The sequence below is a fragment of the Oncorhynchus clarkii genome, chromosome 16, assembly GCF_045791955.1.
Source record: "Oncorhynchus clarkii lewisi isolate Uvic-CL-2024 chromosome 16, UVic_Ocla_1.0, whole genome shotgun sequence".
Classification (NCBI taxonomy): domain Eukaryota; kingdom Metazoa; phylum Chordata; class Actinopteri; order Salmoniformes; family Salmonidae; genus Oncorhynchus; species Oncorhynchus clarkii.
In genome coordinates this window covers 36718419-36734169 of record NC_092162.1, presented here as the reverse complement: position 1 = coordinate 36734169, position 15751 = coordinate 36718419, and the positions used below count along the sequence as shown (strand labels likewise).

At 44.3% G+C, this 15751-nt stretch overlaps 1 protein-coding gene across 1 annotated transcript in view; it reads right to left on the bottom strand.

Moving 5' to 3' along the window:
- Positions 1-15751, bottom strand: part of LOC139367581 (copine-9-like) — a 108150-nt gene that overhangs the window by 11998 nt on the left and 80401 nt on the right. The window contains exons 7-15 of the mRNA XM_071105838.1: positions 14047-14110; positions 5832-5935; positions 5518-5622; positions 5119-5160; positions 4953-5028; positions 4018-4071; positions 3840-3901; positions 3514-3560; positions 3166-3347 (exon numbers count right to left, since the gene is read on the bottom strand). Of these exons, the coding sequence (XP_070961939.1) occupies positions 3166-3347; positions 3514-3560; positions 3840-3901; positions 4018-4071; positions 4953-5028; positions 5119-5160; positions 5518-5622; positions 5832-5935; positions 14047-14110 (736 nt within the window). The remainder of the gene's footprint in view (positions 1-3165; positions 3348-3513; positions 3561-3839; positions 3902-4017; positions 4072-4952; positions 5029-5118; positions 5161-5517; positions 5623-5831; positions 5936-14046; positions 14111-15751) is intronic.

Below are 15751 nucleotides of genomic sequence, written 5' to 3'. Positions count from 1 at the left end.
TAGGCTAAATTATTTGATGATGGTGATGCCTGATTATCGATGCCAGATAATGCAATTGGGTGGCTGGCCCTGATATTGTCCTCAGCTTCTCTGTAGCCTTTCTGTAGCCTTCCTATGATTCCAGCCGATGGAGATGGAGTTGGCTTGAAGGCCCTGATGTCGTCCTCAGTCGTCTTCAGCTCAACCTCTTTGTAGCCTGGACTAAGTACTCCTCCACAACTAACGTGGATCATATGTTCCGGGATTCATCCAATGACATTGAGGAGTATACTACCTCAGTCATCGGCTTAATCAATAAGTGCATCGACGACGTCGTCCCCACAGTGACCGTACATACATATCCCAACCAGAAGCCATGGATTACAGGCAACAGCCGCATCAAGCTAAAGGCTAGAGCTGCCGCTTTCAAGGAGTGGGACACTAGAAATCCCGCTATGCCCTCAGACGAATCATCAAACAAGCAAAGCGTCAATACAGGATTAAGATTGAATCCTAATACACTGGCTCTGAAGCTCGTTGGAAGTGGCAGGGCTTGAAAACTATTACGGACTACAAAGGGAAACGCAGACGTGAGCCTACCAGATGAGCTAAATGCCCTTTATGCTCGCTTCAAGGCAAGCAACACTGAAGCATACACGAGAGGACGAGCTGTTCTGGACGACTGTCTGATAACACTCTCGGTAGCCGATGTGAGTAAGACCTTTAAACAGGTTAACATTCACAAAGCTGCGGGGCCAGATGGATTACCAGGACGTGTACTCAAAGTATGTGCGAACTAACTGGCAAGTGTCTTCAATGACATGTTCAAACTCTCCCTGACCAAGTCTGTAATACCTACATGTTTCAAGCAGACCACCATAGTCCCTGTGCCCAAGGAAGTGAAGGTAACCTGCCTAAATGATTCCCGCCCCGTAGCACTCATGGCTGATCATGGCTCACATCAACAGCATCCTCCCGGATACCCTAGACCCACTCCAATTCGCATACCGCCCCAACAGATCCACAGATGACACAATCACAATCGCACTCCACACTGCCCTTTCCCACCTGGACAAAAGGAACACCTACGTGAGAATGCTGTTCATTGACTACAGCTCAGCGTTCAACACCATAGTGCCATCAAAGCTCATCACTAAGCTAAGGACCCTGGGACTAAACACCTCCCTCTGCAACTGGATCCTGGACTTCTTGACAGGCCGCCCCCAGGTGGTAAGGGTAGGCAACAACCCGTCTGCCATGCTGATCCTCAACACTGGGGCCCCTCAGGGGTGTGTACTTAGTCCTTTCCTGTACTCCCTGTTCACCCACGACTGTGTGGCCAAACACGACTCCAACACCATCATTAAGTTTGCTGACGACACAACAGTGGTAGGCCTGATCACCGACAACGATGAGACAGCCTATAGGGAGGAGATCAGAGACCTGGCAGTGTGGTGCCAGGACAATCTCTCCCTTAATGCGAGCAAGACAAAGGAGTTGATTGTGTACTACAGGAAAAGGAGGGCCCCCATTAACATCAACGGGGCTGTAGTGGAGCGGGTCGAGAGGTTGAAGTTCCTTGGTGTCCACATCACCAACAAACTATCATGGTCCAAACACACCAAGACAGTTGTGAAAAGGGCACGACAACACCTTTTCCCCTTCAGGAGACTGAAAACATTTGGCATGGATGCCCAGATCCTCAAAAACCTTTACAGCTGCCCAATCAAGAGCATCCTGACCGGTTGCATCACTGCCTGGTATGGCAACTGCTCGGCATCTGACCGTAAGGCGCTACAGAGGGTAGTGCATGCGGCCCAGCACATCACTGGGGCCAGGACCTATATAATTGGCGGTGTCAGGGGAAAGACCAAAAAATTGTCAGAGACTCCAGTCACCCAAGTCATAGACTGTTTTCTCTGATACCGCACGGAAAGCGGTACCGGAGCGCCAAGTCTAGGACCAAAAGGCTCCTTAACAGCTTGTACCCCATGCCATAAGACTGCTGAACAATTAATCAAATGGCCACCGGACTATTTACATGGATTTACTATTTATCCCCCATTGTTTGTACACTGCTGCTACTCTCTGTTTATTATCTATGCATAGTCACTTCACCCCTACCTACATGTTCAAGTTACCTTGACTAACATGTGCCCCTGCACATCAACTCGGTACCGGTACCCCCTGTATATAGCCTCGTTATTGTTATTTTATTGTGTTACTTTTTATTTTTTTTTGACTTTAGTTTATTTGTTAAATATTTTTTTAACTCTGTTTCTTGATCTTCACTGTTGGTTAAGGGCTTGTAAGTAAGCATTTCAAGGTAAGGTCTACACTTGTTGAATTTGGCGCATGTGGCAAATAAAGTTTTATTTTATTTGTTAGTGGCAGACCAAAGAGTGGCTCAACCTCAGGCCTGTTAGATTCAGTTGGACGCATTAAGTGATGCAATGTTTCTGTAATTTTTGTTGTTGTTGGTACAACGTGTTGGAAGATTTTGTTTCTCCCACTAGGTCCAATAGCCATCGTTCACCACTGCTGGTCTGATGAGACAGTGGATTGCGCAGTGAGATGGAAGAGTAAATAGGTATTTCGCCATCATAGCCTTAGCCGATGGTAAGAGGTAGAATAGACACTGGCTGGAACACGGTTTTAACCAATCAGCATCCAGGATTAGACCCAGCCATTGTATAATTGAATTCATAGACTTCACTGTGGTTCTGCTATGGCTAAAGGCCTCTTCTGCCGCAATGCAAGACTCCTTCCAGCACATTCCTATCCCGTGATTGAGTCCTGCTTTGGCTCTTAGGGCAATCAAGGGCATGATTGGCTGCACAATCAGCCCCAACCCTTTAAAATGCTGCTCTTCTCCTTGAAACGCAGGAGCTGATTTTGAGTTAATAGGGCCCTGGGACAGTGGTCTCTAACCGCATTTGCTCCCACTCCCCCTTTTTTTTGCCTCCTTCTTTGCCTCTCACATGAAACACAGATTAACCCACATATTCACACCTAAAGATACTAACACACATACACCTACAACTTTAGTTGTATTAAAGGTACAAATGGGCACAAAATAGAGAAGCACACCATGAGAAAGAATCTGAAATATAGCTGGAGGTTTCTTACTCCAATCTGATACAAAATATGTGTATGCACTTCTGGATTTGGATGTGTGTGTCTAACCAGAGGGAAGGCGTGGGAGATATTTCCGTCGGGGGGCAGCTTGGCTCCGAAGCCATAGGCTGGGAAAAGCTTGTCACTGTCGTAGTCCTGGATGATCTCCCCCACAGCTTTGAGTGCCATGGCGTAGGCATTCATCTGGTACGGGTTCATGTAGTGGAGGGAAGTGGGCTGAGACGGATTACCTGTCAGAGAGCACAGACAAACACACATAGAGACACAACTGAAATGAATATAAATGAATGTCCACTCACTGCTGATTCCTGTCGTGACCTATTCCACTGTGTTATATAATATGTGCATAAATGTATTTTTTATATGGCCTATGACAGCCCTAAGCTCCAGACTTACCATTAGAAGCAGTGAAGTCGATGGCTACTGTGAAGTTGAGTTGTGTCCTGGTGGGAAGGACATAAAATAGATCAACTTGATCCAAATTAGAATACTGGCGTCTGAGAGGACCAAACCTCAAACCTCTTTGATCAATGGTTTATTGAGTAGTTCCATTACTCTGTCCCTGGTCCTACGGGCCAAATTGACTAACTGGTTAGATGGAGTTATTTGCATCACATTCACACTGCTCCATGTCCAAGACCTTTAGTCTGGGGGGTTCTCAAGCTGTTTATCCACATAACGATGGGCCGAATCAACGCTGGGCTAATTAACATTCAACTCACCCGCCTCGGATGAAATCCACAAACGTATACTCTGACTCCACTTTGAAGGACAGCAGTGTTACCTGGTGATCGTAGTGAGGGTGGGGGGATGGGGAGAAGGATAGTATGATAACAGTAATTACCCCTCTAAATGAACACAATGGTGAAGCTGACAGGCAGATATGAGGAAGGTACTTACCGTGCCAGAGTTGATGTATTTCTTTTTCTTGCCCTTCTTTTTTGCATTTAGAACCTGGTTTGTGGAAAATAAACGAATGGATAAGAAAACGATTACAGCAAATTATTAAAGCAATATGAACTGAAGATGCTTGTGGTAAATATTGTGCATAATGTGGATGTGCATATCTATTCAAGGTACAACAAACTTGACAGCTGAAAGGATATGCCTGGTAATAGTAATGAAAATTGAAAACATGAAATTGGAACGGTGGTGGTTGCTGATAATGGGCCTCTGTACGCCTATGTAGATATTCCATAAAAAATCTGCCGTTTCCAGCTACAATAGTCATTTACAACATTAACAATGCCTACACTGTATTTCTGATCAATTTAATGTTATTTTAATGGACAAAAAAAGTAATTTTCCTTCAAAAACAAGGACATTTCTAAGTGACCTCAAACTTTTGAAAGGTAGTGTATGTACACTGAGTATACAAAACACGAGATAGTTTCACCTGGATTCACCTAGTCAGTCTATGATCCCTTATTGATGTCACTTGTTAAATCCACTTCAATCGGTATAGATAAAGTTGAGGAGAGGTTAAAGAAGGATTTTAGTCTTTGAGACAATTGTTTATGTGTGCCATTCAGAGCGTGACAAAATACTGTAATTAAGTGCCTTTGAACGGGGTACTCTCAACAGTTTCCTGTGTGTATCAAGAATGGTCTAACAACCAAAGGACATCCATCCAACTTGACACAACTTTGGGAAGCATTGGAATCAGCCAGCATCCCTGTGGAACGCTTTCGACACCTTCTAGAGTCCATGCCCTGACGAATTGAGGCTGTTTAAAGGGCAAAAGGGGGGTGCAACTCAATATTGGGAAGGTGTTCCTGATGTTTGGTATACTCAGTGTATATGCTTCTGAAAATACACAAACATTTGTGGCTCACCTCATAGACATTAAACTGGTTTTGTCCACGCGAGAAATCTCTGTAACTTGTGGTGAACTCACCGATGAAATCATGGCTGAAGGGAAGAATAGCTGAAGGTCTGACACATATTCACAAAGCCTTACAGACGTTCATGTGTTCATCAAAAAGAGCACAAAAAAAGTACCTTCCATCTCTGTCCCAGTCATAGACATCCACTTTAACCGTTCTAGTAGGGAAGCAGAAAAAGCAATTCAAGAAACGTATTTAATTTGTTCAACGTGACCTTAGACACAACCACCACAGACCTACTTACTCGAAGGAAAAAGTGTCATGCCAAGAGAGGTAGGCTAATATCCTGTCAACAGTACACACTGACTCACAGAGACTCTGTCAGCATCGTTGACATTGATCGATGTGAGATATAGTGTAAAATCCTCTGAGTCAATTCCAATAACACCAGTGCTGGCCCCTGGGACACCACGGCCGACTGCTGGCATTATTCTGAATGCCCCAGGACAGAGTTTGGGAAACCCTGCTGTAGAGGTTCCCAATTGGCTCCCCCCAGACAGTGTCTTTCTCTAACCTGTCATAGTCCCCGTTACACAGGGCCCTCACTGCGATGGTGAAGGGCTGCCAAACAGGGTTCAGGGTGTTCTTAACCACCTCCGTCTTATGACAGATAGTGAACCTGGAACAGAGTAGTAAAGAAAGTTACAGAGAGGAACTCACAAAGTACGTACATGTGAAACTAGGAAATATCACAAGCATTGAGAGAATCCCAAGAACATGGGATACTGAGAGCCAGATACTCAGTCCAAGTACATGACAAACTGTGGTAGAACATCGAAAACACAGATGGAACTAGACATTGGATGTTCCCTCGGCAGGTACACTCACGTTCCATCTTCGTTACTTCGGTAGAAGACCAGGAAGGGGTCAGACTTCCCAAAAAAGTCCTTCTTGTCCAGCTTGTTGGCACACAGCTGCATGGTAGCAATGTCCTAGAGAGGAACATCAACAGAGAACTTTTGGATAGCTTCTCACTGTAGCACATAATCAACATATTACTGTAGTCTAACCCTAAGGCAGGCAGGTTTTTTTTTTTTTACTTTTCTTGCCCGGGGTCCCCCACCCAGGCAAACCTGTGACCCAGGGAGCTCCAACATATGTTCGCACCAAAACATTTGACATCTCGTCTTACCATCAGGTGAATGATAATGGCAATTTGGTAGACAGTTTCATTATTTTTACCTTCCCATTTTGACCTTCCCAAAGTTCATTGGAAGAGGAAGTGTAAACTTTAACATAGTCTATTAGCTAGAAAGGTATCTTGGCAGTGTATAGAACATTTTCTATTTAAAGGTATCTTTACTTTTACTCAAGTATGATATTTGAGAACTTTTTCCACCACTGCCTATTGTATGAATTCCCTTCATTAGCCATAGTTTCTAGTTGTTTTATTTGATTTTATTTCATCTTTATTTAACCAGGTAGGCCAGATGAGAACAAGTTCTCATTTACAACTGTGACCTGGCCTAGATAAAGCAAAGAAGTGAAACACAAACAACATCACAGAGTTACATATGGAATAAACAAACGTACAGTCAATAACACGATATAAATGTCTATATACAGTGTGTGCAAATGAGGTAAGATTAGGGAGGTAAGGCAAAAAATAGGCTGTAGTGGGTAAGTAATTACAATTTAGCAATTAAACACTGGAGTGATAGATGTGCAGAAGATGAATGTGCAAGTAGAGATACTGGGGTGCAAAGGAGAAAACAAATAACAATATGGGGTTGAGGTAGTTGGATGGGATATTTACAGGTGGGTTATGTACAGATGCAATTATCTGTAAGCTGCTCTGACAGCTGATGCTTAAAGTTAGTGAGGGAGATATGAGTCTCCAGCTTCAGTGGAGAAAGGAGGAATTGGCTTTGGGGGTGACCAGTGAAATATACCTGCTGGAGCGCGTGCTATGGGTGGGTGCTGCTATGGTGACCAGTGAGCTGAGATAAGGTGGGGATTTACCTAGCAAAGACTTATAGATGACCTGGAGCCAGTGGGTTTGGCGACGAATATGAAGCGAGGGCCAGCCAACGAGAGCATACAGGTCGCAGTGGTGGGAAGTATATGGGGCTTTGGTGACAAAACGGATGGCACTGTGATAGACTGCATCCAATTTGCTGAGTAGAGTGTTGGAGGCTATTTTTCAAATGACATCGCCGAAGTTGAGAATCGGTAGAATAGTCAGTTTTACGAGGGTATGTTTGGCAGCATGAGTGAAGGATGCTTTGTTGCGAAATAGGAAGCCGATTCTTAATTTAATTTTGGATTGGAGATGCTTAATGTGAGTCTTGAAGGAGAGTTTACAGTCTAACCAGACACCTAGGTATTTGTAGTTGTCCACGTATTCTAAGTCAGAACCGTCCAGAGTAGTGATGCTAGATGGGCGGGCAGGTGCGGGCAGCGATTGGTTGAAGAGCATGCATTTAGTTTTACTTGCATTTAAGAGCAGTTGGAGGCCATGGAAGGAGAGTTGTAGGCATTGAAGTTCGTCTGGAGGTTAGTTAACACGGTGTCCAAAGAAGGGCCAGAAGTATACAGAATGGTGTCGTCTGCGTAGAGGTGGATCAGAGAATCACCAGCAGCAAGAGTGACATCATCACTTTCAAATAAAAGAGTCTGCCTGAGAATTGAACCCTGTGGCACCCTCATAGAGTTTGCCAGAGGTCCGAACAACAGGCCCCTCCGATTTAACACAAGTATTTGGAGAACCAGGCATGTGAGAAACCAAGGCTGTTGAGTCTGCTGATAAGAACGTGGTGATTGACAGAGTCAAAAGCCTTGGGCAGGTCGATGAATACAGCTGCACAGTATTGTCTTTTATCGATGGCGGTTATAATATGGTTTAGGACCTTGAGCGTGGCTGAGGTGCACCCATGACCAGATTGCATAGCGGAGAAGGTACGGTGGGATTCAAAATGGTCGGTGATCTGTTTGTTAACTTGGCTTTCAAAGACCTTAGAAAGGCAGGGTAGGATAGATATAGGTCTGTAACAGTTTGGGTCTATAGTGTCTCCCCCTTTGAAGAGGGGGATGATCATGGCAGCTTTCCAATCTTTGGGGATCTCAGACGATACGAAAGAGAGGTTGAACAGGTTATAATAGGGGTTGCAACCATTTCGGCAGATCATTCAGATCCAGATGATCTAGCCCAGCTGATTTGTAGGGGTCCAGATTTTGCAGCTCTTTCAGAACATCAGCTATCTGGATTTGCATGAAGGACAAATGGGGGAGGCTTGGGCAAGTTGCTGTGGGGCATGCAGAGCTGTTGACCGGGGTAGGGGTAGCCAGGTGGAAAGCATGGCCAGCCCTAGAAAAATGCTTATTAAAATTCTCAATTATAGTGCATTTATCAGTGGTGACAGTGTTTCCTAGCCTTATTGCAGTGGGCAGCTGGGAGAAAGTGCTCTTATTCTTCATGGACTTAACAGTGTCCCAGAACTTTTTGGAGTCTGTGCTACAGGATGCACATTTCTGTTTGAAAAAGCTAGCTTTTACTGTCCCAACTTCCCTGAAAAGTTGCATATTGCGGGGGCTATTCGATGCTAATGCAGTACGCCACAGGATGTTTTTGTGCTAGTCAAGGGCTGTCAGGTCTGGAGTGAACCACGGGCTATATCTGTTCCTGGTTCTAATTTTTTTTGAATGGGGCATGCTTATTTAAGATGGTGAGGAAAGCACTTTTAAAGAATAACCAGGCATCCTCTACTGACGGAATGAGGTCAATATCCTTCCAGGATACCCGGGCCAGGTCGATTAGAAAGGCCTGCTCGCTGAAGTGTTTTAGGGAGCATTTGACAGTGATGAGGGTTGGTCGTTTGACCGCAGACCCATTACAGATGCAGGCAATGAGGCAGTGATCGCTGAGATCTTGGTTGAAGACAGCAGAGGTGTATTTAGAGTGCAGGTTGGTCAGGATGATATCTATGAGGGTGCCCGTGTTTACGGATTTGGGGTTGTACCTGGTAGGTTCATTGATCATTTGTGTGAGATTGAGGGCTTAGATTGTAGGACGGCCGGGGTGTTAAGCATGTCCCAGTTTAAGTCACCTAACATTACGAATTCTGAAGACGCAGTGGTGTCCATCTGTTGGTTTCACCTGCCTAAATCAAGTGTGTGCCTGTTCACAACTCTCTGCTCTCCTGACTCCGCTCCCAGTACGCAGGCCATTGACATCTATCTTGTCGGAAAATGTTATAGTTAGGGATGGAAATTTCGGGATTTTTGGTGGCCTTCCTAAGCCAGGATTCAGACACGGCTAGGACATCTGGGTTGGCAGAGTGTGCTAAAGCAGTAAAAAAAATAACTTAGGGAGGAGGCTTTTTAATGTTAACATGCATTTACGGCTTTTACGGTTACAGAAGTCAACACATGAGAGTGCCTGGGGAATGGGAGTGGAGCTAGGCGCTGCAGGGCCTGGATTAACATCTACATCGCCAGAGGAACAGAGGAGGAGTAGGATAAGGGTACGGCTAAAGGCCGGTCGTCTAGTGCGTTCGGAACAGAGAGTAAAAGGAGCAGGTTTCTGGGTGCGGAAGAATAGATTCATGGCATAATGTACAAACAAGGGTATGGTAGGATGTGAGTACAGTGGAGGCATTGACTGGCGATGAGAGAGGTTTAAACTCTAGAGACACCATTTAAACCAGGTGAGGTCACCCCATGTGCGGGAGGTGGAACAAAAGGGGCATATTGTCGTAGGCTACGTCTTTCCTATCCGTAGCCTACGATTGTGCTACAATGATGAACATCGTTGTTCAGATGTGAAATTCCACATATTTTATCTTTACTAGGCAAGTCAGTTAAGAACAAATTCTTATGTTCAATGACAGCCTAGGGGTTCAGGTGCAGAACAACAGATTTGTACCTTGTCAGCTCGGGGGTTTGAACTTGCAACCTTCCGGTTATTAGCCCAACGCTCTAACCACTAGGCTACCCTGCCGCCCCAAATGTTGTGTACATGTTGTGTACTGTTCTCCACACCTCAATACAAGTATAAGACAATTGGGTTTGGTAGTTTCAACTGACCTCTCCGCTGTAAGACTATGTGACTGAATATCAACAGGGGTGAAAGGATAACTTAGTTCCCGTTCTATTACTATCAAATACAAGCCAGCATCCCCTTTGCCCCAATGCTTTGCCAATTTAGCCATTTCAAATGGTAAATTGTACAATTTAACATCTGGTTAAGCCAATCCTCCTACATCACTTGGTGAGCACACCTTCTTCATATTAATCCTGGGGTTTCTTCCTGTCCCACAAAAAGTATTATAGCCTCGTTATTGTTATTTTATAGTGTTACTTTTTTATTATTTTTTACTTTGGTTTATTTGGTAAATATTTGTTTAACTTTTCTTGAACTGCACTGTTGGTTAAGGGCTTGTAAGTAAGCATTTCAGGGTAAGGTCTACACTTGTTGAATTTGGAGCATGTGACAAATAAAGTTTTATTTTATTTGTTAGTGGCAGACCAAAGCGTGGCTCAACCTCAGGCCTGTTAGATTCAGTTGGACGCATCAAGTGATATGCAATGTTTCTGTAATTTTTGTTGTTGTTGGTACAACGTGTTGGAAGATTTTGTTTCTCCCACTAGGTCCAATAGCCATCGTTCACCACTGTTACTATAGGACACTGGAGATCGAATTTCAATATTGAAACAATGTTGCAAATATCGGAGATACAGTACAGACAGCAAAGTTGACACAAATATCTGCTGTTGAAAACCAAATGCTAGTGACAACCAAATGCTAGTCTTAAAGAATGAGGATATCATGTCTAGATGCGTTACAGTTTACAGTAACGATTGCCTGGCTGGTCTGATGAGACAGTGGATTGCGCAGGGAGATGGAAGAGTAAATAGGTATTTCGCCGTCATAGCCTTAGCCGATGGTAAGATGTGGAATAGACACTGGCTGGAACGCGGTTTTAACCAATCAGCATCCAGGATTAGACCCAGTCGTTGTATAATTGAATTCATAGACATCAATGTGGTTCTGCTATGGCTAAAAACTTTTTCTGCTGCAGTGCCAGACTCATTCCTAGCCCGTGATTGAGTCCTGCTTTGGTTCTTAGGCCAATCAAGGGCATGATTGGCTGCACAATCAGCCCCAACCCTTTGAAATGCTGCTCTTCTCCTTGAAACGCAGGAGCTGATTTTGAGTTAATAGGGCCCTGGGACAGTGGTCTCTAACCGCATTTGCTCCCACTTTCCTTTTTTTTGCCTCCTTCTTTGCCTCTCACATGAAACACAGATTAACCCACATATTCACACCTAAAGATACTAACACACATACACCTACTACTGTAGTTGTATTAAAGGTACAAATGGGCACAAAATGGAGAAGCACACTATGTCCCACAAAAAAATATTTGTTTAGTTTTTATGTCATATAGTTTTTAAAAAACGGTCTGGAATATTCATAGGTAACATTGCAGAGATATAATTAAATTCTGGGACCACAACCATTTTAATCACGTTGATCTTTCCCCATAAAGAAAGTTCTCTCTTCTCATGTTTCTATATTGGTCTTAATCTTGACTAGCAGTGTCTCAAAATTTAGTCCCATCACTTCCTCCAAATTTGAACTAAATTTAGAACCCAAATCTTTCATCCCAGTAGGAACCTATTTGACGCTAAATGGGGTAACATTTCCAAAGTAACATATTGCATTAATTGACATTGCTTTCGACTTATCCCAATTAATTTTGTAGCTTGACAAACTAGAATATGATTCAATACAAGTAAGTAATTGTGGAACAGACTGAAGAGGATCAGAGACCAGCAGTAGAATATCGTCTGCATACATAAGCAGCTTGTGTTTTTTTCCTCCTCCATGGACACCCCCAATTTCTGTATCTGTACTTATCATTGTCGCAAGAGGCTCTATAACTATGGTAAACAGGAGAGGGGAAAGAAAGCAACCCAGTAGCAGGAGACCGAACCAGTCACCCAGGATGGGAAGCTCCAAGCAGCAGTTGTCCAGGGTTGATAAAGCCACACCTCTAGAAATACTTTTAAAAAAGGACACATCATTTCATTTGTAAGAACTGTTGCTATAGGATTGAAATAAAGGACCCTTATCCCTTTACAAAAGTCAGGACCAAAAACACATTTTCCTAGGGTTCTTAGGAGAAAAGCCCACTCTACCCTATCAAATGCCTTCTCAGCAGCTAAGGAGACAGCAACGGTAGGAACGACTGTATATTTGAGCGGTTTAACCACATGAGGGGTAAGGGCCTACCTGTTCATAATAAATCCTACTTGGTCACTATGTGTATATACTTTTTCATAACGACAACAACAAGTTTGATGTCGGACAACACTAGAATGTACATGATGTCACTACCAGAACTGTCTACAGACATGTCGATAGACGTGGCCTCACAGTTGAATCCTTAAAGAGATGGTTGGGGCTAAGGCCTATGAGGGTGTGAATGATCCTGAATGAGTGTATACAAAGAAGAGCTCTCCAGTAGGTGTACCAAAACATTAAAGGTCCATTTTCTCAAAAGTGGGGTTACAAGTTTGCCAACATTCAAAGTATAATGACTTTCCCATTGTTCCCTCAACTGTTGTGTATGATATTACATTTTACCAGTCTTTACTTTTATCCAATGTAAAAAACATACTTTCAAATTTTGCTACAAGAGACCCAATCCAACCGGTGGGTCACAAATAGTTTTTGGAAATGAAGCCCTTTATCTACTTTCCCAGAGTCGGACGTTCCTGTAGACTTCCAGTCATTGCGCTGATGCTAGTTAGCATTGGCTTGTGAAACTACCCCTAACTTCCTTCATACTCGACGAAGAGACATAAAAATGTTATTCACAATGATATTCTGTTGCAGATAGTGATATTCATAAAATAAGGAATATGCTTCTGGACAGAAGCTCTATGGCCCAACTAATTAACAGGCGCTCCAACATGTGAAGATAGCTGTACAGCATAATAACCATAGAAAACATGTTTAGCTTTAATAGTGACTTCGAGCCGACCCCTTTTACCTCGAGAGGAAATTAAAAAACAACACCGTACAGAATTCATCACATGGAAGCTATTATTCAGTCTGATGGTTTAACAATATGTATGGCTGTTTATGGTCTGTCAGTGGTTGTGCATCTGTTGGTTGGTCCGCTGCTCTGTTTTGGGTAGAAGTACTAGTAGGACAGTTCCCTGTGGAGACGCCCCGGGACTGAAGCATCACACATGAAGCCGCTGTAATGAGCTCGTCTTCTCCAGCGCAGTGCAACGCAGGGGCAGACTCAGAGGTGGCTGATAGCAGGAGAGGGGCATCATGGGAAATCTCTTAGCAGCCAGTTCCTCAGTGACAGAGTGGCGAGCTCCGCCCACGCTCATCTGAATTTCTAAGCAGTGTCTCTCTCTCTCGCTCGCTCTCTGAGAAAAACCCTCAGTTATTTCTGGGGTAAACAAACATGGAGATTAACTCTCCCTCTCCTTTCTCTCCCAGTCTTGTTTTTGTAAGAAGTGTTGACATGCTGAATGCACTGAGGTGTCTGTTTAAACTACTAGCACACAGCTCGGACACCCATGCATACCCCACAAGACATACCACCAAAGGTCTCTTCACAATCCCCAAGTCAAGAACAGACTATGGGAGATGCACAGTACTACATAGAGCCATGGCTACATGGTACTCTATTCCACATCAGGTAACTGATGCAAGCAGTAGAATCAGATAAAAAAAAACGGATAAAAATATAACTTATGGAACAGCGTGGACTGTGAAGTGACACAGACACAGACACACATACACATGATATGACACGCACTCTACACACAGGTACACAGGGATTTTGTATTGTAGATATGTGATACTAGAGTAGTGGTCTGAGGGCACATACTTAATTTGTTGTGAAAAGTGTTATGAAATGCAGTGTCATGTAATATTTTAAATTGTATATACTGTAACTGCCTTAATGTTGCTGGACCACAGGAAGAGTAGCTGCTGCATTGGCACAACAACGGCTGAAACAAAAGCTGACTTTCGTGGCCTCAGAGGGGAAAAGGTGACTTGTCAGGTACTGACCCTACAGTTACTTAGCTCCTCCGCCGCAAAGATAATGGCCCCCAACTTCTTCCCAGGAATCCCACTGTGAAAGAGAAAAATAGAAAATGATGGAAGAGAGAGGGGGAGAGGGAGAGTGACAGAGAGAGAGAGAGAGAGAGAGAGAGAGAGAGAGAGAGAGTGAGATATCTTTTAATACTAATGACAAAATGATACATAGTCATATAGTCACAGTCCCGCTCTTCCTCGGAATATTGAGTCAGAATTCATTAACCATGCAACACATACTGCATAGCACGTTCACACAGCCATCTTTCCTTTCTTGTTCTGCTTTAATGCAGTTGACATCACATCAAGGTTAAAGCTTTTGTTTTTACTTCATTTAAACTTACTTTCACTTTGTCGATTCAATTTATTCCAATTAAGGCACGATTCAAAGAACTGAAAGGATAGCGAGCGAGGGCGAGGGTAGAGAAAGCCAGAGCAGACAAGCCGGAGAAGTGCGAGAGAGGGTGAGCAAGAGGCTGTGTGACAGTAAGGGGCTTGCAAGGTCAAACCTGCAAGCTGGTCAATTACTGTGCAGTGGGTAAATCTGGGTAACTCTGGGCCAGCTATAGCTCGCTCCACTCCCCTCCTCCAGTCATTAGTAGAGTGAACTCCTGGGGAGAATCTCAATTGCATTACTCTGATTCCTCACGTCCTCTCTCCTTGCCTCTTTATCAAAACCCATTCGATGAGAAGGTCAGAGGGGAGGGACCTCTGAGCTTCTCATCTCATGAGTCAGTCAGGAAATGAGTCAGTCAGGAAAGCTAAAGCCAACTTCTTCAGGCAGAAGTTTGCATCCTGTAGCTCCAACTCCAAAAAGTTCTGGGACACTGTGAAGTCCATGGAGAACAAGAGCACCTCCTCCCAGCTGCCCACTGCACTGAGACTAGGTAACATGGTCACCACCGATAAATCCATGATTATCGAAAACTTCAACAAGCATTTCTCAACGGCTGGCCATGCCTTCCGCCTGGCTACTCCAACCTCGGACAACAGCTCCCCCCCCCCGCAGCTACTCGCCCAAGCCTCTCCAGGTTCTCCTTTACCCAAATCCAGATAGCAGATGTCCTGAAAGAGCTGCAAAACCTGGACCCGTACAAATCAGCTGGGCTGGACAATCTGGACCCTCTATTCCTGAAACTATCCGCCGCCATTGTCGCAACCCCTATTACCAGCCTGTTCAACCTCTCTTTCATATCGTCTGAGATCCCCAAGGATTGGAAAGCTGCCGCAGTCATCCCCCTCTTCAAAGGGGGCGACACCCTGGACCCAAACTGTTACAGACCTATATCCATCCTGCCCTGCCTATCTAAGGTCTTCGAAAGCCAAGTCAACAAACAGGTCACTGACCATCTTGAATCCCACCGTACCTTCTCCGCTGTGCAATCTGGTTTCCGAGCCGGTCACGGGTGTACCTCAGCCACGCTCAAGGTACTAAACGATATCATAACCGCCATCGATAAAAGACAGTACTGTGCAGCCGTCTTCATAGACCTTGCCAAGGCTTTCGACTCTGTCAATCACCGTATTCTTATCGGCAGACTCAGTAGCCTCGGTTTTTCGGATGACTGCCTTGCCTGGTTCACCAATTACTTTGCAGACAGAGTTCAGTGTGTCAAATCGGAGGGCATGCTGTCCGGTCCTCTGGCAGTCTCTATGGGGGTGCCACAGGGTTCAATTC